The 23413-nt window shown below is 45.4% G+C and overlaps 1 protein-coding gene across 1 annotated transcript in view; it reads right to left on the reverse strand.

The window, feature by feature from the left end:
- LOC126273307 (trissin receptor-like) overlaps nt 1-23413 on the reverse strand; it is a 151659-nt gene that overhangs the window by 20507 nt on the left and 107739 nt on the right. Inside the window, exon 6 of the mRNA XM_049976851.1 lies at nt 20470-20484. Coding sequence (XP_049832808.1) covers nt 20470-20484 — 15 coding nt within the window. The remainder of the gene's footprint in view (nt 1-20469; nt 20485-23413) is intronic.

Here is a 23413-nt window from a genome sequence, read left to right on the forward strand (position 1 = left end):
AGATTTCGCAAGCCATAGTTATTTCAGTAATTTTAAACATGTGTTCTAAACTTAGTTCCTGCATATGTCAGTTGTTTCCTACATATGTCAATTGTTTAATAATTATATCTTTTGAAATATGAGAAATTCATCTTTGACCACACAATGTAAAAAAACATCTGTGAAGTGTTTACACACATGGGCTTGCAAATGTGCCTCTCGAATGAAGTGTTATGCTTGAAAAGGATGGATGGAAGAACTTATACTGTTACTAAAACGTTAGAAACGCTTTCCTTGGATAATTTGGTAAGTTTACGCTATTCATCTTTCCCACTATTTCACATATATTTTCCGCGTCTAGCTTACGAAGTTCGTAACCTAACATCAAATCTTTTCGTGACAGGAATATGCATTTCATCTCATTCAGGAGAACAAATAAATCATGTATTAAGACGAATTGCACCTGGAGATGGACCCACAGAGTCTGAAATGCATCTGAATAAAACACAAAAAATTGTGACTGAAGGCGTTTTTCAATTCATACCTCGAGTGTATTGAGTACAGTCACGTTTGAAGCTGCAAACTATGGATAAAATTAAACAGTTGTATTTACTGTCTTTTCTGCGTTTTTTGATTTCAGAAAATATTTGAAACACTATCAGCTCGAATTTCACTACTTCATCGTCGTTAATCTAAGGGAATGAGACGTATGGCGATCTGACTTTTGCTTCAAGGCAGCACTTGGTTCAAGCTGAACTTCTTTTCGTTTTAAGTAATGTTGGTTTCTAAAACGTTGCAACGTCTATCACGATCAAAACAGGTAACAACAAGTATCGTTACACACCACAGAACACAAGTGCATTGCCGACTGCAACAGAAGACGTCAAATACCGCCAGACGTGAACGCCACCAATGTCAAGTAGCACCTGTTTCGTTGATCGCATTGGTTCGCCCTCGACGGCAGTCGACTATGACAGTGGGGGCCGTTGGCCTCCCACACCAGTGGCGTGGCTGCTGGGTGTCGTTTAGTCTGCACCAGCAATTATGGTGTCGTAGGATGTTCTCATACGATGTACGTCCCGACACTGTGAAACGACGCTAAGAAGCGATCAATAAGTTTCCGTTTGAGGACTTTGGCGGAGCGTACATGCAACGTAGCGTGACTCCAATGCCTGCATACAGGGTGGTCAGAAACTGTCAGAAAATCTTGCTGGGGTGTTTCAGGGTAGGTTGTGCTGAGAAACAGTTGTTAAAAAAAATCTATACATTGTACCGTTTCCGAGATAACTGGCATTGAGGTTAGGCAGTCAGACCGTTGCGTGCGTATATTGAAGCGGCCGTCACACAGACTTTGTCGACAGGAGTGTTCTTCGTTTGGTTTCACAAAATCTAACGAATGAGCCATAGAAAAATTGGACGTAGTACTGAAGCGCTATCACCTACTCCTTGTCTGTCACGCCTCTTCAATTTGCGCACACAAGAGCCTGATTGGCTAACACCGTTGTTAAAGAACTTGAAAACGACGTCACTGAGACTAGCGGACATCGGGGGCGAGAAAAATCACGTGATATTTAAGTCGGAACCCTGCTAACATAATATGAGATACACTGTAAACGTGATACGCCGTCGAAGTTTCTGCGATATTATTAAAAAATGAAAAGCAAAGATACTTGGACCTAAATCACTGGCCCTATGACAAACATTTGGTGACCTCAGGAGTGTACAGACGTTCAGGTCTTCAATACTTTAAGGACTTAATACCAGCTACCGGATGACGTGCAGGTTTCCTCTCAATCAGTTCTTCAACGGGAGGCAGGGAGATAGCGCATCAGTTTCGAAATCGATGGAATAACAACGGAAACCAAAGGCTGTAGAAATAATGTATTAAGTAGGATTTCATGGCATTATCATGATATGTGCCCCTGTTAAGGACGCTTTCCTGGTTTGAATTCATCCTTGAATATCATTTATATTTGTAAATGGTGAATAGGTTCGACGAGGAATGTTTGCCAGCAACAAAAAAAAAAAAAAAAAAAAAAAAAAAAAAAAAAAAAAAGGTTCAAATGGCTCTGAGCACTACAGGACTTAACTTCCGAGGAGGTCATCAGTCCCCTTGAACTTAGAACTACTTAAATCTAACTAACCTAAGGTCATCACACACATCCATGCCCGAGGCAGGATTCGAACCTGCGACCGTAACGGTCGCGCGATTCCAGACTGTAGCGCCTAGAACCGCTCGGCCACTCCGGCCGGCTTGCCAGCAACACAATAAAGCCCTTGAAGTATCAATGAAAATTAATAGGATGGTTTATCCGGACACAAATTTAAACTTGGAGGGAAATGAATAGCACTAGGTCCATATTCCAGTTGATGCTATGTAATCTTTAATGCTCAGGATACCAATTTCGACAGTAATGTAAACTTACAGCTGGGTTTCTGTGCTGACTATGAAACACATACAGTTAAAAGATATAAAATACAGACAGCTTTTTATTTTCTTTATGGACTGCTTATTAGAAATTCGTCTGATATATTTTATAACATATTATAAAGGATAGTTAAGTGTTACCAGTCTGCAAGAGGCAATAAGGCTACGACTCCACGCATTCAAATTCAGTTTTCATTGACTGTTTCTCATAATCATACGAATATGCGAACATTAATTTTAATCTGAAATAATTTTCTCTCCCTCTACTGTTTTTCCGGTTTTCTTACTCCTTGAATCTGTCTTCAAAAATATTCTGCTTCATGAATTGTCTGCTCATTCTTCTTTCTTTTTAGGGAACGATACATCCTGTTTACTTCCTAATGTATTCGTTCATGCTAATTTGAAAAGTGGAACTTCCTGGCAGATTAAAACTGTGTGCTGGATTGAAACTCGAACTCGGTACCTTTGCCGTTAGCGGGCAAGTGGTCTACTAACTGAGCTACCCAAACGCGACTCACGTCCCCTCCTCACTGCTTTACTTCTGCCAATACCTCGTCTCCTACCTTCCAGAATGAAGCAGTGAGGACGGGGTGTGAGTCGTGCTTGGGTAGCTCAGTTGGTACAGTCTGCCTTCGGCGGTGCTTCGGCACGGACGTCTGTTTACGTCCCTGCCGGAGAAGTTCGCGCAGTTGTTTACCTTTTCGGCGTACTCGCGCGTTTAGACGACTCGATATAGAATGGCACATGCATACCGAAAGTTGACTCTCAAGATTAGTATTTCGAATGCGAGACGGAAAGCCTACGAAATAGAAGGGGTTCCTACGAGACGAAGTTAAACTTGACTACAACGAACTTATCGGAATCCACTTCTCCATAGTGATCAGTGTCGTTTACGTTAAGCTGATTAACGATGCAGTATGTGACAGAATCATCCGAGATACTAAACATGGGCTCAAATTTCGTCACTCTGATGGACATGTTGGAGAAGTAACTATTGATCATGCAGGACTGGGATTACGAAACATACCCATTTTCGAACTTCCCTTCGAGGTTCCGTCTGACTTGGTCGTTGACGCCTTACGACCATATGGAAGAGTGCTTAGCCACGTTGAGGAAAAATGGTCCAACTTCACGACTTACCCCGTTCTCAATGGGGTGCGTCAAATCAGAATAGAACTGACACAACATGTACCCTCGTACTTGTTCATCGGCGGATGCAGAGCTATAGTCATCCACGATGGACAACCCAAAACATGCTCAGTCTGCGGGAAAGAGGGCCACGTACGTTCCGAATGTATGCAGCGGAGGACAGTGCAAGTTCCAAACCAAGAACCCGTACCTCCGTTCGCGTTGACGCCGCTGCCACTAACGTATGCGGACGCATTTCGAACAGATCCCATTCCGAAGAATGACCAGCTTCAAATTCCTGACAGTTTACGGCAACCGACTGCAGCAGAGACCGCCTCCAGTGACGAAACGACGCACACCTCAGCCGCTCCGGCGCCGACGACGCCCTTAACCGAGAGGAAAGGATCCGTAGGAGGTAAGGAAATTGATCCTGCGGTTGTGCCGACAGCTGCTTTCGTCCCTGAGCACCGGGACTCACTTCCGCACTCGGATACGGAGGCGCACACGCGCAAACAACAGTTGCCGAAGCGCCACAAGAAACGACGGCTAGCGCCGTCGGATACCTGCTTACTGCAGTTCACATCAGACGGACTTGGGTGTAACGTCGATACAGTGCATCCGGATGCGCAACGGGAGGTTCTACCCCCCACACAGCAGTACGACGCGAATCACGCTAGACAGGGGTTGAATACAGACACACCGGACGGAAAGCCGACGGAAGGAGTCCCTACACCCACCGCAGCAACGCCACCGCCTTCGGTCAGCCCGGCCGGAGAGACACGACGGGAACTGGACCTCCAGCACAGGAACTCGGCCGACGAATCCGATACTGACCCACACACCGACGACGCACCCTCAGTGGCGAGTGGTGCGTCCAACGGATGTTAACCGCGCAGAAGATGCAGACTGACGCTCAGACAGCATGTCACCGGGCAGCGTTCATGTGCGCTTTACGCACTGAGGAACAGCGGCAGGCATATCGAACAGCCTCTATTAATATTAATACGATCAGGGCGCCTGTCAAATTGCAATTATTACGAGACATGTTGCATGCGTCAGACGTCGACATCGTTCTGCTGCAGGAAGTATGTGTTGAGAGCTTCCCCGACCTCTATGAGTACGATACATACATTACACCTACTACCGATGGCGGCAGCGGAACAGCAATACTTCTACGTAGCGGCATAGTAGCCGAGGACGTGGTGTACCTGCCGTCAGCGCGAGGACTGGCTCTCACAGTGCTGGGAGTACGGGTCGTTAACATTTACGCACCGTCGGGGTCCGACAGACGGCGCGACCGATCCCGATTTTACGCAGAGGAGATTGCAACACTATTCTTAGGTCGGTATGAACATGTCTTATTTGGAGGCGACTTCAACTGCGTGCTCGCACCAAAAGATCAACACCCGCATTATACTTCATGCCCGGAGCTGCGGCAACTCATACAGGACATAAATCTCATTGATACATGGGAGAAGATACATGGCGACAGACGTGGATACACCTACGTCACGAGTCACTCTGCAAGTCGTCTCGATCGTATTTACGTAACACGTCGTCTCGAACCTGCGATCCTCGATGCGGAATTGTGGCCTGTCGCCTTTTCAGATCACATAGCATATTATGTACGGTCTCCCTGAGTCGTCAACAAGTGTGGAGGAGTCGCAGTGTTTGGAAACCTGAGTGCAGACGCATAGTCGAAGACACTTGGCACTTGTGTGAACGACGCCTCCCGACATATCCGACGACGTTGCAGTGGTGACTGGAATGCATTAAGCCTGCATTGCGCCGAGCGTTAATTGCATACGGAAGAGAGCAGATGATGTGGAGTCGACACACGATGGAATTTTATTTCGCGATGCTCCGCGAACTTTCTGTACAAGCACCTTCACAGGAGCGTCGTGCCGGTATAAAACGAGCACAGGCCCAAATAATTTCCATAACGCGCCGCCGTCTGGAGGGTGTCGCAATCCGTGCAAGGGCCTTTGAACGAGTCCGTGGAGAATCACCGTCGATGTATCACGTTATCAGAGAAAAACAACGTAGCCGCAGAACCTTAATACAGACGGTCGTACTGCCAGATGGTCGCCGCATGACAACGCAAAAGGATATTGCCAACGCTTTCGTGGGACACTACGGTCATCTCTACGAAGACGCGGAATACGATCAGGCAGCCTTTCATGAGGTCCGACGAACGCTCTGCGCGTGTCTCGACCAGTCGGCCAACCTGGAGTTAACAGGTGAAATCACAGTTGACGTAATGGAAGCGATTGATAAGGGAGCGTCGCACAAATCGCCGGGGTCCGACGGGTTTCCGTTAGAGTTCTATCGTACACTTAAAGATCTCATGAGTCCACGATGGACTGCCATGTACTGCGAATTGATGTGTCCCAACGTGCCTCTTCCACCCTCCTTCGTGGAAGGAATGATCATCCCCATCCACAAACCATCTGGCAGCACAGGGATACAGGCCTACCGTCCACTGACTCTTCTTAATTGCGACTACAAGATCTACGCCAGGATGCTTGCAGCACGCTTTAAACGCGTAATACGCCAAGTGATTTCACTAGACCAAACCCAGCTAGGAGGAGACAGCAATATACAAACGGCACTCACTGACTACAGCGATGTTATCGCACTGCCATCAACATGTCGTCTCCGGAGTGTATTGGTATCGATAGACTTCGATCGCGCATTTGACAGGCTGAGTCATGCTTATCTCACGGACGTCATGACGAAAATGAAGTTTCCGGAAAGTTTTGTCACCGTCGTTATGAGACTACTCCATGGAGCCGCATCCAAAGTGCTCATCAATGGACGCTTGGTGGGGCCCATCACCATCTCACGATCGGTCAGACAAGGGTGCCCGCTGTCAACGATATTGTATGCCATCGCTGTCGAGCCGCTGCTCTGCGGGCTCAGGAATCGACTCCAAGGAATGACGATAAGGCACAAAAAGTTTATACGCCGAACGTGCGCAGATGACCTAGTGTTTTTAGCACGGTCAGGCGACGAGGCAAGAGCGGCCTTCCATTGTATTAATTTGTATTGTATGGCTACGGGAAGTCTCCTGAACATGGCAAAGTCGGGAGCGATGAACATCAGGAGAGGACTCCCGACAGGAAGTATAGCACCATTGCAACCGATCAACAAGATGAAATGCCTAGGAATTATCTTCACTACAGACGTTCGACGCACGGCGGCACTGAGTTACAGACATCTTCTGCAAACAATTCGTGCGAGTGTCTGAAGTCACAGGTTAAGGGCACTGGATATGATATAACGGGTCACCTTTGGCAACACTTATCTAGCCTCTCGCATCCCCCACCTGGCACAAGTTCTTCCTATGCCGGTGGTGTTGGCCCACCGAATCCTGGCGGCACTAGGATATTTTGTGAGAACAGGTCTGCTTTTTAAGGTAGGATACGAAACCCTCACCCTTCCTCGTAGTCGTGGAGGTCTTGGACTAATCCACGTACGCGACCGAGCAGTGGCTATTTATGTAACCACAATGATAAAGATGTGGACACGACACCAGACAAGTCTGACGGGCACCTTGATAGACGAACTCGCTCCACCTTCGCGTTCGGCTCCGGTGGCGGTGGCTCACATCTCACCATCGCTTGCCCATATGCGAACCTTTTTTGTGGAACACAGTTATGTACATATGGAACTACCGATTACCAGGACGGCAACGGCACGTGATATATATCACATCTGGACTCGACGACGGCCGAATAATGCCGTAGAGCGCCGCCAACCAACAGTTACGTGGTCAGTGGTATGGCGTACAGTGCACCATCCACATCTTGATACGGGAACGCGCGCACTGTGGTATCAGGTGGTAAATGGGAAATACGTGACTCGTTCCAGGTTGCATACAATATGCGGTCCTTCGGCGGACATATGGTGTTTGGTCAAAGATGATCGCCTTCCTCCTTCGGGTGGGGCCGCAAACCACGCACATTACTTCTTCCAGATAGGACATATTATCCCCCATCAAAGACAAGCGCAGTGACTTGGATTCGAGGTTTGACTGTGCGTTATCTTTTCCGAGACGGCGGTAAGAATGTGCTTGACTTCTGGGCCTCACTACAGGAACATCACTTACAGCTTAGGAGACATCCGAGATACCAAACGTATTACGCAAATTTTTTAGGGAGTGCCTTGCTTGATCCCCCACACAGTTGGCGTGTCCCGGGTAGGAGAATGTAATTATTGTCTATAAGTAGCAGAACAAGAAAGGACCAGGACAGTGGAGAGGATCCACAAACACACGTGAAGACGTACGCGACACCAACGCATGACGGCATTAGTGAGGTACGCGCCTGAAAGAGGAACGTAGACCGTTGTTGTTTTGTCCTGACAGAAGCAGGATTTTTTTTTCACTATTATGTAAAAAAAGTCCACTTATTTACGTTTCCCAGAAAAATTTTATTTTATAAAGTCATCGTCTTATATATTTAAAAAAATGCTAGAAGCAGTTTATGTTTGTTATTGTTACACCACTCCGCAAAAAAAAAAAAGTGGTCAGCTTGACAGACTGTCAATCGTAAGGTCCCGGGTTCGATTCCCGCCTGGGGTCGGAAATTAAAAAAAAAGCGGTTTTAGGCCCTTATAAAAAAAAGTTGGTAGAGCACTTACCCGCGAAAGGCAAAGGTCCCGAGTTCGAGTCTCGGTCCGGCACACAGTTTTAATCTGCCAGGAAGTTTCATATCAGCGTACAGTCCGCTGCAGAGTGAAAATCTCATTCTCGAAACATCCTCCAGGCTGTAGCTAAGCCATGTCTCCGCAATATCCTTTCATTCAGGAGTGCTAGTTTTGCAAGTTTCGCAGGAGAGCTTCTGTTAAGTTTGGAAGGTAGGAGACGAGGTACTGGCAGAAGTAAAGCAGTGAGGACAGGGCGTGAGTCGTGCTTGGGTAGCTCAGTTGGTAGAGCACTTGCCCGCGAGTTCTAACCTGCCAGGAAGTTTCATATCAGTGCACACTCCGCTGCAGAGTGAAAATTTGAAAAGTGTTTGGTTTTCTATACCACACCGTGTTTGGAAGTTCTTAATTATTCTATATCTCGGTTCTAGGAGCCGGCCGCGGTAGTCTCGCGGTTCTAGGCGCTCAGTCCGGAACCGCACGACTGCTACAGTCGAATCCTGCCTCTGGCATGGATGTGTGTGATGTCCTTAGGTTTGTTAGGTTTTGTAGTTCTAAGTTCTAGGGGACTGATGACCACAGACGTTAAGTCCCATAGTGCTCAGAGCTATTTGAACCATTCTATTCTATATCTTCGATTCAGATCACAAGATTTCATTTCAAACATGAGCAATGTTTGAGTAACCTTTAGCATTTATAAAATATTTTACTTTTGGACAATGAGTTTTGCCTGCTATCTTTCCTAGGCACACAAGATATTCATCCACTAAAAATTGCTTCAGCAACCGTACCTGCATAGCGTGTTACTCCGATATAGCCTGATCTTACTTTTGAGCGTGCGCTACAGGGGACCGCAAATAGTTCAAACTTCTTGAAAATCTAGATTCTATATAAAAACGATGACGGTTGGATGGACAAATAGAAGAACGGTACTATCGCGTTCAAAAGTGTCCGAACGACCTAATTGCGATTCTCCTGATTTATATGCAACCCACAAAACGTAATATTATTCCAGGTCCTCTGTTATCATTTCGGTACAGTCGTTTGACAACACTAAATGGTTATTTCAAGAGCCCACACTGCTCTGACAGTGATTCGAACCAAGCACCTGATAGGATTGTTAACTAAGCACAGTCAAATGTTGGAAATCGTAATTTTTCACCAATAGCGAATTGACTCAAACTGAAATGACGAGACTACCGGGATTCGAACCCAGTACGTGTTGTCATTGACTTCCAGTGATGAAAAGACGTTAAATATCGGTTTATTTTGCCTATAGCGAGATGTTTACATGTTTGAACTGCAAATACATGACGGATAGTTTTGTGCTGACCAGGAGTCGAACCCTCGACTAATCGTCGTTGACTACCTACGAGGAAACGTTGGCTATCAAATTCTCTTTCACCAGTAACTAAGAGTGGCATGTACGAGCCTGAAACGATACGACGAAAAGTTTCGTGTCTGACTTGGAGTCGAAACCCGTAGCCACCCCTATTGTTGAAAACGCATGGAGAAGTGTTAAAAATAGTAATCAATTGTCACCTTTAGATTGGTGCGCACATGATACCAGTTGAAATGATACGACGGAATCTTTTGTGCTAGATCAGGATCCGAACCGAGACATGCGTAACTTGTGACGTAGTTTCTACCTGGCGTAACTGCCGCCACTGTCATGCCCTACTTTCCCCCACTCTCCTAACGAGGAAGGAAGGACATGTTTAAAGTGACTTCGGAACTATGGTGCAACCCTTCATTGTACAACTTGCATCGCCAGAGGTGAAGATGGTCTTTTTGTGCTTGTCAAAAGTGGTTGCCTGATGTGTGAATCGAACCGATACCTTAGGCAGACATCTACATAATCATCATGATGGTCAGACGGAGATTTGAACCATTGAGGATTAATTTAATAATTAGTAAATAACGGTTGACCCTAAAAAATCACGGAAGCATATGCCAGCGTAAGTTCTCAAAACATAACATTATGCAACTAGTGCATATAGCGGCACAAACAAGATGTTTTATGATAATAATTGCATCCCAGAGGTGCGTCATCGCAGTTGGATCTGTTCCAAAACCTGCGGCGTCTTGCAATCGTAACATACGAAAAGTGACCTAGGAAACTGTAACTAGTGTTGTTACTATACGAGAACGCGCGTCTACTCTCTGCTGATCCCCAAAGGAACCTGTTAAGGAGCAGCCCCTAGTGTATTTCTTCTTCTGTGATGAGTCTTAAAATGGTGAAATTAAGACTTCCCTAGTGGTTTTAGATCTGGAAGCTTACAGCTCGGTAAGAGAAGAGTTAAGGAGCAGACATAATTCTGAGGCCTCTTGTGAGGCTAGAACCGAGAGCCAATGCAGCGGTTCCCTTCACAAGACGGCTGAGTTACAATTGTTGTCGTGAGCCAGTGCGACTAGAGCCTACCCCACTGTGGTATTATTGACTAACAGAGATAATAGTGTTGTTCTACAGAGTTGTCAAGTCTTCATTAGACTAGCGACAGGAGGAATACGTTTGCTCAGACGACGAGCTGAGCTGTCTGGCCGTTTTGAAGCGCAGCTTTTGAAGACGCGGCAACGCCAACTGCTACGGCGTTTACTGGTAGCCGAAATTTTGAAGCATAGCCCAACGATTTTGATCTAAAGCATCGTTACGTATAATGAGAAAACTTTTCGAATGTAACTCGAACACCATAAATAAAGAGCAGGAATAATTATTTAGACGGACCTCCTCTTCAGAACTGCCGTAATTATTTTTTCCACGGAACTGAGAAACTCATTTGCTACACACGATTTCACTTCTTTTTTATTTTCCACCATCACTCGTGGTTATCCTGTAAAGATTGTGAGGAGATGTGACTTTCTCTTCTTGTTACGGGGGTTGACTGAAAAGAAATGCCTCCACTTTCGTAACTCTTCAACAGTTGGCAGCATTGGTATGCGGCAGGTACTAGCTTCTTCCTAGCCTCTTCTGTACAGTTCCAGTTGGCGGGAACATTAGCATTGAACGGTTGTGTTGTTAATGTGTAAAGTATGGAACCCTGCGCAGACGGTCGGTCAATGCGATTTAAAGCAACGTGCAGTCATTGAATTCTTGACAGCAGAAGGTGTCACCCCAAAGGGGATTGATCAGAGAATGAAAGCAGTTTATGGCGATTGTGGTTATGTGAGTACTGTGCATCTTTGGACGAATAAGTTTAAAGGTTTTGAGGCGGGAACATCTGACTTGCGTTACAAACAAAGAGCTGGACGTCCTGTGAGAGCAACCAAAAAATGGTTCACATGGCTCTGAGCAGTATGGGACTTATCTTCTAAGTCCTCTAGAACTTAGAACTACTTAAACCTAACTAACCTAAGGACATCACATACATCCATGCCCGAGGCAGGATTCGAACGTGCGACCGTAGCCGTCGCGCAATCCAGACTGTAGCACCTAGAACCGTTCGGCCACCCCGGTCGGCGACAGAAACCACCAAGTTTCTCATGCAAAATGTTGGCAGATAGAGTGATACGTCGATCGTCCTGAATCAGAGAGATATTGCAAGCTCAATCGGGATTTCACAAGAACGTGTGGGTCACATTTTTGTTTTGCTTGGCTATCGGAAGATCTGTGCACGATGGGTACCCCGGATGTTGACTCCTGAAATGAAAGCGCACCGTCTTGAAATTTGCCAGGAAGTCCTCTCGCGTTACGAGAATGAAGTTGCGCAGTACTCACATCAACACAATCACCATAAACTGCTTTTATCCGCTGATGTATCTCCTTGGGGGCGACACCTTCTGCTGTTCAGAATTCAATGACTGCACATTGCTTAAATCGCATTGACCGACCGTCTGCGTAGGTTCCGTACTTTACACTGTAACAACTCAAACTTTCAGTGCAAAGGTTTCCTGCCAACTGGAGCTATAGAGAAGAGGCTCCGCAACAAGCCAGTGCCTCCCGCATACCACTGCTGCCAACTGTTGAAGAGTTACGAAGGTGGAAGCATTACTTTTCAGTCAACCCTCGTATCATTAGAACTTACAAACAATTTTTCTAAAGAATGCTTTCATTGGCACGACGTAAGGTTTCAAGTCAAGGAAGCGAAGTGGGCTCAAAAACTTGTAAGCAAATGGTGCTGGCGAGAAAACCCGATTTGTGCCTCTGATAACACAAAGGGAGAAGCAGTAATCAGTACATTTAAAAAAGGAGCATAAAACGCTGACAGTATGTCTCTATTGCCTGAAATCGTCCTCATTAAGCGAGACTGCCATTCTCTGTGTGATAGTCAAAATGACGAATAATATTATGTACTTTTATTAATTACAGAATACTCACTGATACTGCTTTGTCAGCGAGAGTGAAATGCGTCTGACGATTGGCCGTGTCAACATAAAGTGAATTTCTGACAGAGTGAAATACAAATAGCAGAAGTGGGTCCTTCACTCTGAGTTTGGCGTGAAGTTTCTACGCAGTGCTTCGCAAATGGCGATGTTTGCTTTACCATCAGTTCCTGATTTTTTCTACTAGCGAAGCCTCTAGGGTATCAGAAACTTCGTATGAGAGCTAAGATATTGTAATTGTTAAAACAGACTACTACGTTAAATAGTACAGTACTTCTCGCTGAATATGGATAAATCGGTGGCCCTAATTTTAATTTCATCTTCTGATGATACGTAAAATGAGCCGGAACTGCTCTGAAAGCCGTGATACAGTAAGCAACAAATTGCTAAGAAGGGTTTTCACAAAATCTCAAAGACCTTGTTGTATAGGTTGACAATCAAAACTGGTGGTAAATGTGCTCCAGACTCTTGATTGTTGTGCGGGATAATCTCTTCTTCGCAGTTTGTTGCTTACTGCCATAATTCGTTGTTTGCTACAGTTATTGTGTTAATTCTCAGGATCGATTCGAGAAAATTTTTGCACACAAGTGACTTATTCTAAAGCGCGCCAACACCCTTTTCCCTCGTGCATTCTCATCCGTGTAAATTTTCTCTACCAACTGCGATATGCACAATATAGAAATCCTATACTTGGGAGCCAGGGGCACAGCAAGCTGTAGCAACTGATTATGATAGTCCTGTATGCAAATCTCAGTGTTGTTGCGCCTCTGGCACCCCTCACACTTTGGCAAACCAAGCCGCGTCTTGTGTCGCTTGGGCCTGAAACCACCCCTGTTAAACCCGTAGATAATTTGCATAACAAATCTTATCGTCTGGCACACCAGTGAAATCATGGGCGCTGCACATGTTCTGTGTGCTGCCAGTTCAGCGACACCTACCTTTCAATGTTCAGAATTTCATTGAAACTTAGAACGTCCTGCATGAACGTTCCCAAGAGTGTAAACATGTTTGTAGACAAATTTTCGTCTATACCACACTTCAGATACACTACCTCGACTTCACAAATTAACGCCTCTTTACAAAAGCTCAAAACAACTGGCGACAGCCAAGATACTTGCTACACCTCAGTCTTTTACCATCCTAGAAAATGGTTGATTTATTCAAAATAAGAGAATTGCCCATTCTAAAACTTTTATCCAGGAATTTTCACCTATGAAAATCTTTGTGACACAATTATATTTTCATCTGAAAACCGGAAAAGAAGTGAGTCGATTCGTTTGACGTGTAGTTTCACCCAAGAATGATGACAACTGCCTGATAAGAAAAAATGAGCTTAGTTGCAGAAACGACGACGAAAGTAACACTGTAAAATATTAATTAAAACAGGGTGATAGAACAAGTGTTCCGACAGTAGGCGAAAATATCCATGGTACCCCAGAGAGAGAGAGCCATAGAGGCAAAAGCTGCAAGGGAAGACAGATATTGAAATACATGCATCATGTACATGATAACGTTCAGGGCCGATGGAGAGGTTGGCACAGGAGAGGATGTCATGACAAGTTACATCAAATCATTCAGAAGACTGGAGAAAACAAGACACTTCGTTAGAGAATTATGTATATGTTGTCGCTGTTGTTGCAGTTGTGGTCTTCTGTTTGAAGAATGGTTTGATTTAGTCCTGTACGATAACCCAACAAGTACGACGGTAACTCCAAAAGAAATGCAAACTATTTTTTTTAAATTCATCTTTCATTCTACATGTTTGAAAGTTGTACAGTGTGTAGATACATCCTGTACGAACAATATTTTCATTTCTCCACATAATTTCCATCTCTCTCAATTGCCTTACGCCATCTTGAAACCAGCGCATGTATACCTACACGGTAAAATTCTGGACCAATCTGTTGGAGCCACTGTTTGACAGCGTGCACAAGGGAGTCATTATCTTCAAACCTTGTTCTACGAAGAGAGTCTTTCAGTTTCCCATAGAGATGGTAGTCATAGGGAGCCAGGTCAGGACTGTAAGGCGGGTGTTTCAGTGTTCCATCCGTGTTTCGTGATCGTTTCCATGGTTTTTTGACTGACATGTGGCCGTGCATTGTCGTGCAACAGCAAAACATCCTGCTTTTGCCGATTGGTCGAACACGACTCAGTCGAGCTTGAAGTTTCTTCAGTGTCGTCACATATGCATCAGAATTTATGGTGGTTCCACTTGGCATGATGTCCACAAGCAAGAGTCCTTCGGAATCAAGAAAAACCGTAGCCATGATTTTTCCAGCAGGAGGTGTGGTTTTTATATTTGCAAGATGCCACTCCACTGATTTGCTCTTCGTCTCTGGTGAAAAATGATGGAGCCATGTTTCATCACCTGTTACAATTCTTCCAAGAACAATCATCTCCACCATTCTCGTACTGTTCCAAAAGTTCGCTGCAAACCGTTTTTCTTGTTTCTTTGTGAGCCACTGTCAACATCCTGCGAACCCACCAGGCACAAACATTTTTAACGCCAACACTTTCAGTATTCTACAAACACTTCCTTCCCATATTCCAACGTAGCGTGACAATTCGTTCACTGTGATGCGTCTGTCAGCAGTCACCAATTCGTTAACTCTGTGCACATTGTCTGGAGTGTGTCCAGTACGAGGCCTGCCGCTGTGAGGACAATCCTCATTATTGAAGTGCCCGCTTTCATCTCGTAACCTGCTTGCCCACCGACTAACTGTATTGCGAGCGACAGCAGCATCTCCATACACCTTTTGTAACCTCTTGTGGATGTTTCCCACTGTCTCATTTTCACAGAACAGGAATTCTACGACAGCACATTGCTTCTGACGAAAGTCAAGTGTAGCAGCCATCTTGAAGACATTCTGTGACGGCGCCACTCACGGGAACAGGTTGAACTAAGTTTAAAAACAAGCACGGAGGACATATCTACACACTATAAAACTTTCACACATGAAGAATGAAAACTGCATTTTTACACAACTAGTGTGCATTTCTTCTGGAGTGACCCTCGTACATTACCTCTACATAACTGCTCCAACTTTCTGCCACTTGGAACTTCTTACCATATTAAAACTGTGGCCATTCTCAACTGCCCTCCCCATCTCCTTCCCCTGCACACACCTCGAACCACTACCAAAACACGATTCCTTGATGCATCAGGACATGTCCTATTAAGCGATTTCTACTGTTAGTCAAATTGAGAAATAAATATCTTCCTTGCCAAATAGAATCAGTACCTACTCACTGATCTACCCTTCTCATCACCAGCATTTTTCTTGAGCACCACATTTCAATAGTTTCTGTTTTGTTCTTTCCTGAACCACGTTTCTGTTCTATTCAAGTTTACGCTCCAGAGAAGTACCTCCTGAAAGGACCTTCCAAAATTTAAATTTATATAGGATGTAAATTAGTTTCTCATTGTCAGAAATGTTTTTCTTACTGTTGCACCCTGCTTTTTCTGTCCTATATTCTTTAGCATCTTTGTTTATGTTGCTGCTTTAATACCAAAACTCATCTGCTACTTTTAGGGCCCTGTTTTCTAACCTGATTCCCCCACCATCAGCTGCTTTAAGTCAACTACATTTCATTAAGCTTTTTGTAATTATGTTGACATTTATCATATCACCTCTTTTCACGACGCTGTCCTACCATTCAGCTGTTCCTCTAAGCATTTTTTCACTAACTTTGAATTTACAATATCAGCGGCAAAACTCAAAGTGTTTATTTTTTTCTCTGAACTTTAATTTCCTTTACAAATTTCCCCTTGGGGTTCTTGACTGTTTACTTAACGCACAGACAGAATAACATTGGAACTAGATTGCAACACTCTCTCACTGCCTTCTCAAGAACTTATACTCTTCATGTCCTTCAGCCACTTTTTTATACAACTTGCCTGCCGGTGTGGCCGAGCGGTTCTACGCGCTTCAGTCTGGAACCGCGCGACCGCTACGGTGGCAGTTTCTAATTCTGCCTTGGGCATGGATGTGTGTGATGTGCTTAGGTTAGTTAGGTTTAAGTAGTTCTAAGTTTTAGGGGAATGATGACCTCAGATGTTAAGTCCCATAGTGCTCAGAGCCATTTGAACCATTTTATACAAGTTGTAAATAACCTTAGGTTTACTGTATTTTATTCATACTGCCTTCAGAATATCAGTATGTTCCGCAGTCAACTTTGTAAAGTGTTTTCTTAACACTGAAGAGTGTTGGAAACGGAAGTTTGCCTGTTTTCAACTTACTTTCTAAGATGGTGTCAGTATTACCTCACGCGTTCCTACATTTCTACGGAATCCAAACCAATTTTCCCCTAAGCCCGGCTTACTCTAGTTATGTTCTTTGATACATCTATAAACAATCTGTGCCACTATTTTGGAACCATGACTTACTAGATCGACCGTTGGGTGTCAGTCTCGTCTGTCAGCAAATGCTTCGTTTGGCATTGGAATTATTACGTTATTCTTGACGTCTGACGCAATTTTTCCTATAGCATATAGCTTACATAATCGATGGAGTAGTTTTGTGATTGTATATTCTCCCGAGGATCTCAATAATTTTGAGGTAATATCGTGTTCTCTAAATGCCTTGTTTCGACTTACGTGATTCAGTGCTCTCTCAATTCAGTAAAAAAAAATGGTTCAAATGGCTCTGAGCACTATGGGACTCAACTACTGTGGTCAACAGTCCCCTAGAACTTAGAACTACTTAAACCTAACTAACCTAAGAACATCACAAACATCCATGCCCAAGGCAGGATTCGAACCTGCGACCGTAGCAGTCTCACGGTTCCGGACTGCGCGCCTAGAACCGCGAGACCACCGCGGCCGGCTCAATTCAGTATCTCATCCAAGAACTTTGTTTATCTATCACTAAATCTATTGCCTTCCAGCAATAATTCTTAACCAAAAGGATTTCGTTCCAATAGGAATTTATATTCCGATAAACGAACAGCAGACAGTGTAAATAATTTGTAAATAATGTAAAAAAATAGTGTAAATAATGTATTTATTGCCTGTGTGGTTGCGCGACATGAGATGTCCATGCAATTAACATGTATTTTAGCAACTTTTACCCCATCAGAGATTAAGAGAAACAGCAGAAACTGCTGCTATTGAACTGTGCCCAAAAAATGAGCTTTTCAATTTGCAGTAAATAAATAAAGCAAATAAAAAACTAAAAATTACAGGAGCTACTGAAGAGTTGCGCCAGTCACCCAAGTAATTCTCCCTAATCTTAATTTATGGTGTGTCGGCTATAGTCGGTGAATTAGAAAACTGTTTTTAACTACGATTTAGCTTCGATCTCTAGATCCAGAAATGCAAATAAAATTCCTTGGTCTATTTACTTGGTTAACTATGTATCTGCCTGCTCCATGTCTTTTAAAAGCAAGAGGGAGACGCAGAAGATACAGTGCAACTGCCATTAGCGAGAGGCCCGTGGTCTAGGGCAGTCGGCCTTAAGCTGTGGTGAGGCGCGCACGCCTTGTTTGGGTCTTACCTGTTATGCTGCTTGCGAGCGTGCGCGCGTTTGTTTACTTACATTGTAAGTAGACTGTTTAGGTTTATATGTTGGTAACGCCACTTAGCGCTCTGTATGAAAATCAGCCTGTGGCTCGTTGGACTCATTGTTGGAATATTCGCTTGTGTAGTATTGGACAGTTGGATGCTAACAGCGTGTAGTGTTGCGCAGTTGGAGGTGAGCCGCCAGCTGTGGTGGATGTGGGAAGAGAAATGCCAGAGTTTTGTGAGGTCACTATAGGCGGACGATCTGGACGTGTGTCCGCCAGAAAAAATAAATTTGTAAAGAGGGATGCCATGAATTGATAGTTATATATATGATGACTATTGAACATTAGTAAGGTAAGTACATTGTTAGTTATCTATCAAAATTTTTCATTTGCTAACTATGCCTATCAGTAGTTAGTGCCATCAGTAGCTAGAATCTTTTATTAAGCTGGCAGTATTGGCTCTCGCTGTATTGCAGTAGTTCGAGTAATGAAGATTTTTGTTCGGTAAAGGTATAGGTTATTGTTAGTCAGGGCCATTCTTTTGTAGCTATTATTGAAAGTCAGATTGCGTTGCGCTAAAAATATTGTGTGTCAGTTTGGTGATGATCAGAATAAGTGAAGAGAGAACTATCTGAGTACGTTCAGTTTTACTCAGCTTTCTCTGTATCAAATAACGTAGAAGTTTATCAGCACAGTCATTCATAATTTTCCATAGGGGACGTTTCGCCATGTAGCGGCTTGTCTCAGAGTCCGACTTCATCGACCATCACGGGGTTTTCTTACCGCCAAGCCACAGTTAAAATTATTTTTTCCATTAGATAACGAACGACCGAAGGCGTATGATGTTGAACGTTTTATACGGGATAAAATGCTTCTTCCGCCACAAGACGTTCTCGGAGTACATTTTTCGATGCTCAGTACTATTGTGCACATAAAGCTGGCGAATAACGATCTGTGCGCCACCGTGTGCTAACGATCTCAAGTTTCGATACTCTGACGGACGTATAGAGATTGTAGTGGTTCATCACGCTTGTTTTGACCTCCGAACGTTGCGGGTTTTCGAACTTCCGTTTGAAGTACCGTCGGATGCTGTGGTGGTCGCTTTTAAACCTTACAGTAACGTCGTCAGTCACGTGGCTGAAACGTGGAAGACTTTCGAAACGTCTCGTGTTCTCAGTGGTGCTCGTCAGATAAAGATTAACAACGGAAACACGATCCTTCCTACTTGGTTATTTCCGGCTGCAGGGCTGTCGTCACATGCGATGGCCAACCGCGCACCTGTTCAGGTTGTGGCCAGGAAGGTCATGACCGTTCTGAATGTCTCTGACGTAGACTGGTTTAGACGCCGATCGGAGATGTCGCTCCTTCCAGTGTTACCTCTGTCACGCGTCTGCTTTGATGCTGTCTGTTAGACCCCCATCTGAATCAGCGGTACTGGCGTCGGCTGCTCTCGACGACGTGATGGACGTTTCGCCTGCCTCTCCTACATCGCTGCCAGAGGCAATACAAATGAACGACGATCGTCAGCAGGCATAAGCTGTCTGTCCCGACCCCAAGGTTGTTGATGATGGAGCTGCACCTGTCTCCGCCTTTCTGCCATCTGGCCACATGGTGCACGATTGCCGCACTCCATCCGTAACGGAACGGCACGTGAGGAAGCAAAGGTCGCTGAGGAAACGGAAGGGGCAACGCCGACCCTTTTCGATGACTGCGTCCGTCGGAAGTCTGCACAGGATAACAACCCTGCTCCTGATGGTGCGCTGTTCTATTACGCCCTGACACCTGACGACGCGACGTCCTTCCATACCTCCATCTCCAGTCAGCGTCCACCTCCGGACACCAATCTTCCCCCACCTGCGTCTGATGCGGCTGCGTCCGTGTCTACCGCTACCTGTCGGCCCACTTCTGATAATGTTCCACTGAACCGTCCCGGTGATATGTCTGTCTCCTGGACGTACGACGTCAATGCTGAGGATCTGAACGATGCTGTACAGAGCGATGGCCCCCCTTGGTGGAGTCAGCTCCCTCCCCGTCACAGTGATGTGCACTTACGTGGGGAGTTCCCTGTGCTTTCTCCGTGTTTGAACCACATATCCTCTTGGCGATGGAAGCTTCCCAGACTTACCACATGGTCACGGTCAATGTCAACACTATTCGCGTACGCCAAACTGGCTTTACTCCATGCCATGTCTGTATGCCGCGGACGTTGACGTAGCTCTCCTTCAGGAGGTACATGTTGCAGCTTTTTGTGTTCCCCATCGTTTTACAGCTCACATCTCTCATGTTTCCCCTACTGGTAGTGGGGTGGCAATCCTCCGACATGACGATATTCTCGCTGATGCAGTTGCCTATCTCCCTGATGCCAGAGGCATGGCTTTCACGTTAAGTGGCGTTATGATCATCCATGTCCATGCGCCATCTGGTTAGGGTCGTCGTCGTGAACGTCCCACCGTCTCCTCAGAGACAGTCACGCCTCTCTTCCTGGGTCGGCAGGAAACATTGGTCACGGGAGGCGATTTCAACTGCAACCAGACGACCAAAGACCAACTACCACGTCTCTCTCCGTGCGCGGCACTGGCGACAATTCACCAGCACTTCTTGGCAGCATGTTCATGGTGATCGTCCTTAGTTTGCTCATTTCACTAACCATTCTTCCAGCCGAATCGATCGTGTTTACATCTCCCGCGATATTGTCAGTGGGGTGCTGGCTGCTGGCCTACTCCGTTCTCTGAGCATGACGCATATATCTGTGACAAAAAGCTCTGCGGCCAGAGGGAGTGGATCGGCCGTTAAACATGGAAACTGAACACGATCCACCTTACTTCACACTGCTGCCGGCAGCTCGTAGAGACCACGTGGGCGGCTTGTCGTTGGCGCCGTGATGCCTCTCAGTCTGCCCTGTTATGGTGGCCGCTCTGTGCGAAGCTTGCTCTCCGCAAGGCGTTGATTGGTTACGAAAGGGAGGTTGCGATGTGGCGGCGACGGACTCAGGAATTCTATTTGACCATTATCCGGGATTGTACTATGATACCATACTCGCCAGAGGTCTAGGCGATGGCGAGTCGTGGCAAAGCACAGCTCACGTCCCCCTCTCAGCGCCACCTTGAAGGAGCCGTTAGGGTGCGCACACGCGATGGATTAGTGCAAGAGAGTCCATCTATGTATCACGTCATTGCGAAACGACGCCACCATCGGAGGAATGTAATTAATATTCTTACGACTGATGATGATGGGCAGCGTTTTGATGCTCAACTGGATATCGGGTCTGTACTCTATGCACATTATCTGACATGTTACGCTATACCCTGAACAACGTTCCCGCCCAACATTACAGCGGCCTCAAGACTTTCCTATGGCTCGGTTCCCGTGAATGCAACGATGGATCTGATTGCTTACATCACGGAGGATGTCCATGACGAAGTCCATGACGCTATCAAAGCGGGTTCTACGAATAGGGCCGGCCGCTGTGGCGGCGCTGTTCTAGGCTGTTCAGTCCGGAACCGCGCTACTGCTACAGTCGTAGGTTCGAATCCTGCCTTGGGCATGGTTGTGTGTGATCTCCTTAGGTTAGTTTGGTTTAAGTAGTTCTAAGTCTAGGGGACTGATGACCTCAGATGTTAAGTACTAGAGTGCTTAGAGCCATTTGAACTATATTCTACAAACAGGTCGCCGGGTCCTGACGGCCTCCCTCTAGAGTTTTATGGGAAATTTCATCTTCTTCTGACGCCAGTGTGGATGGAAATTTGTCAGGACCTTATGCCACCATTCGTGCCAATTCCAGACGGTTTCCTCGATGTTTTCCTCATTCCTATCCACAAGCGTCAGGGTATCTCACGGATATGCAGTTACTGACGTCCAGCTTACATGGTACGTTAACGTCAATGGGAAACGCGTATGTCGGTTACGCCTTCACAGGATTCACCTCACAGATACCCCGTTGTGTGTCGACTGTGATATTATGGGGAAGGACAGACACTGCCGGGTGTGCAGATCGGCGAGAAGTGTCTGGTTCTTGGTGCCACAGATGTTGTTCCTAATTACCCGTTCGACTCCTCATCAGATACCTGCTCAACTTCTCCTCTTTCCGGACGCGGGATACTTCCCGCAAAAGAAGGTGAACTCTTTGAGGTGGATTTGTGGACGCGCAGCACACTACTTGTTAGCTGTTGGCAAGAAAATTATCCTTGAATTTTGGAAGTTCCTTAATCAACGCCATTGTGCAGTTCTTCCCTAGAACTTAGAACTACTTAAACCTAACTAACCTAAGGACATTACAAACATCCATGCCCGAGGCAGGATTCGAACCTGCGACCGTAGCAGTCGTGCGGTTCCAGACTGAAGCGCCTAGACCCGTTGTTTTTTTTTTTTTTTTTTTTTTTTTTTTTTTTTTTTTTTTTTTGTTTTTTTTTTTTTTGTCGACAGGGACAGACGAAAATGTGTACCCCGACCGGGACTCGAACCCGGGATCTCCTGCATACATGGCAGACGCTCTATTTATCTTTTTTTTTGTTTTGTTTTTCTCTATAAAGTAATTTCCCTTAAAAGCCCCTTAGGAAAATGGAACTAAAAAAAAACCCTAAGTGCCACCGCCACGTTTCATCCTATAACAAAAAATCTGATCCACTTCAGGCGTTGGCTCCTGAGTAAACCCACCCCAGAGAGCTGCCTATATATCAGGGGAAATATGGGAAATCAAGGTTAGGGCTATCCTTTGCCACTTTTTTTTGTTACATGTGAATTCTAGTAAGTAAGTGTTACAAGTAAGTGTTACAACAACAAAGGTAGCATAAAAGAGTAATCCAGAAATAAAAACATAAATCACTGATGTAATTCCAACTAAAAGGTTCTTCAATAATGTAACTGGTTCCACTTGGAGCCTCGTCATCGTTATCTGATATCTCCAATTGCGCCTTTGAAGGGCATCTGCAACGGAGGCATTCAGCTTCGCTAGTGCCTCAAGGAAAACAGCATCCTTGCAGCAGCTTGTCTCTTCCTTCGCTCATGGCTGACAAGGCAGAACGTTCAGCCGTTTGTGTGATGCGGCACAGAACATTAACCGCAGCTCGGCACTCCCCAGCTGAGTGGGGGGTTAACGAAAACGCTGCGTAAATAATTTGCGAAGAGCGTACGGTATCTCGGTGTGCGTTCGAGGGCATTGTGAGCATTTTGCAGGAACCACCAGAAATCAAGCTGCTCTTTCTCTCCGTCGCGAAAGATGTAGGCGACTGTAAGTCCTTTGAACCATGTAAGCGCATGATATTTTGCAGCCGGAAAGTAAGTTCCATCGGGACAGAGTAGGGTCTGAGGGTCAATCATATCAGGTGTGACCCGGAGGTAACAAGCCAATATCTTCTGTGTTAGTCGCCAAACTCCGGACGATGATGAGCAAGTAAAACGATGTTCATC

This window comes from Schistocerca gregaria, chromosome 5 (assembly GCF_023897955.1).
Source record: "Schistocerca gregaria isolate iqSchGreg1 chromosome 5, iqSchGreg1.2, whole genome shotgun sequence".
NCBI classification, from domain to species: domain Eukaryota; kingdom Metazoa; phylum Arthropoda; class Insecta; order Orthoptera; family Acrididae; genus Schistocerca; species Schistocerca gregaria.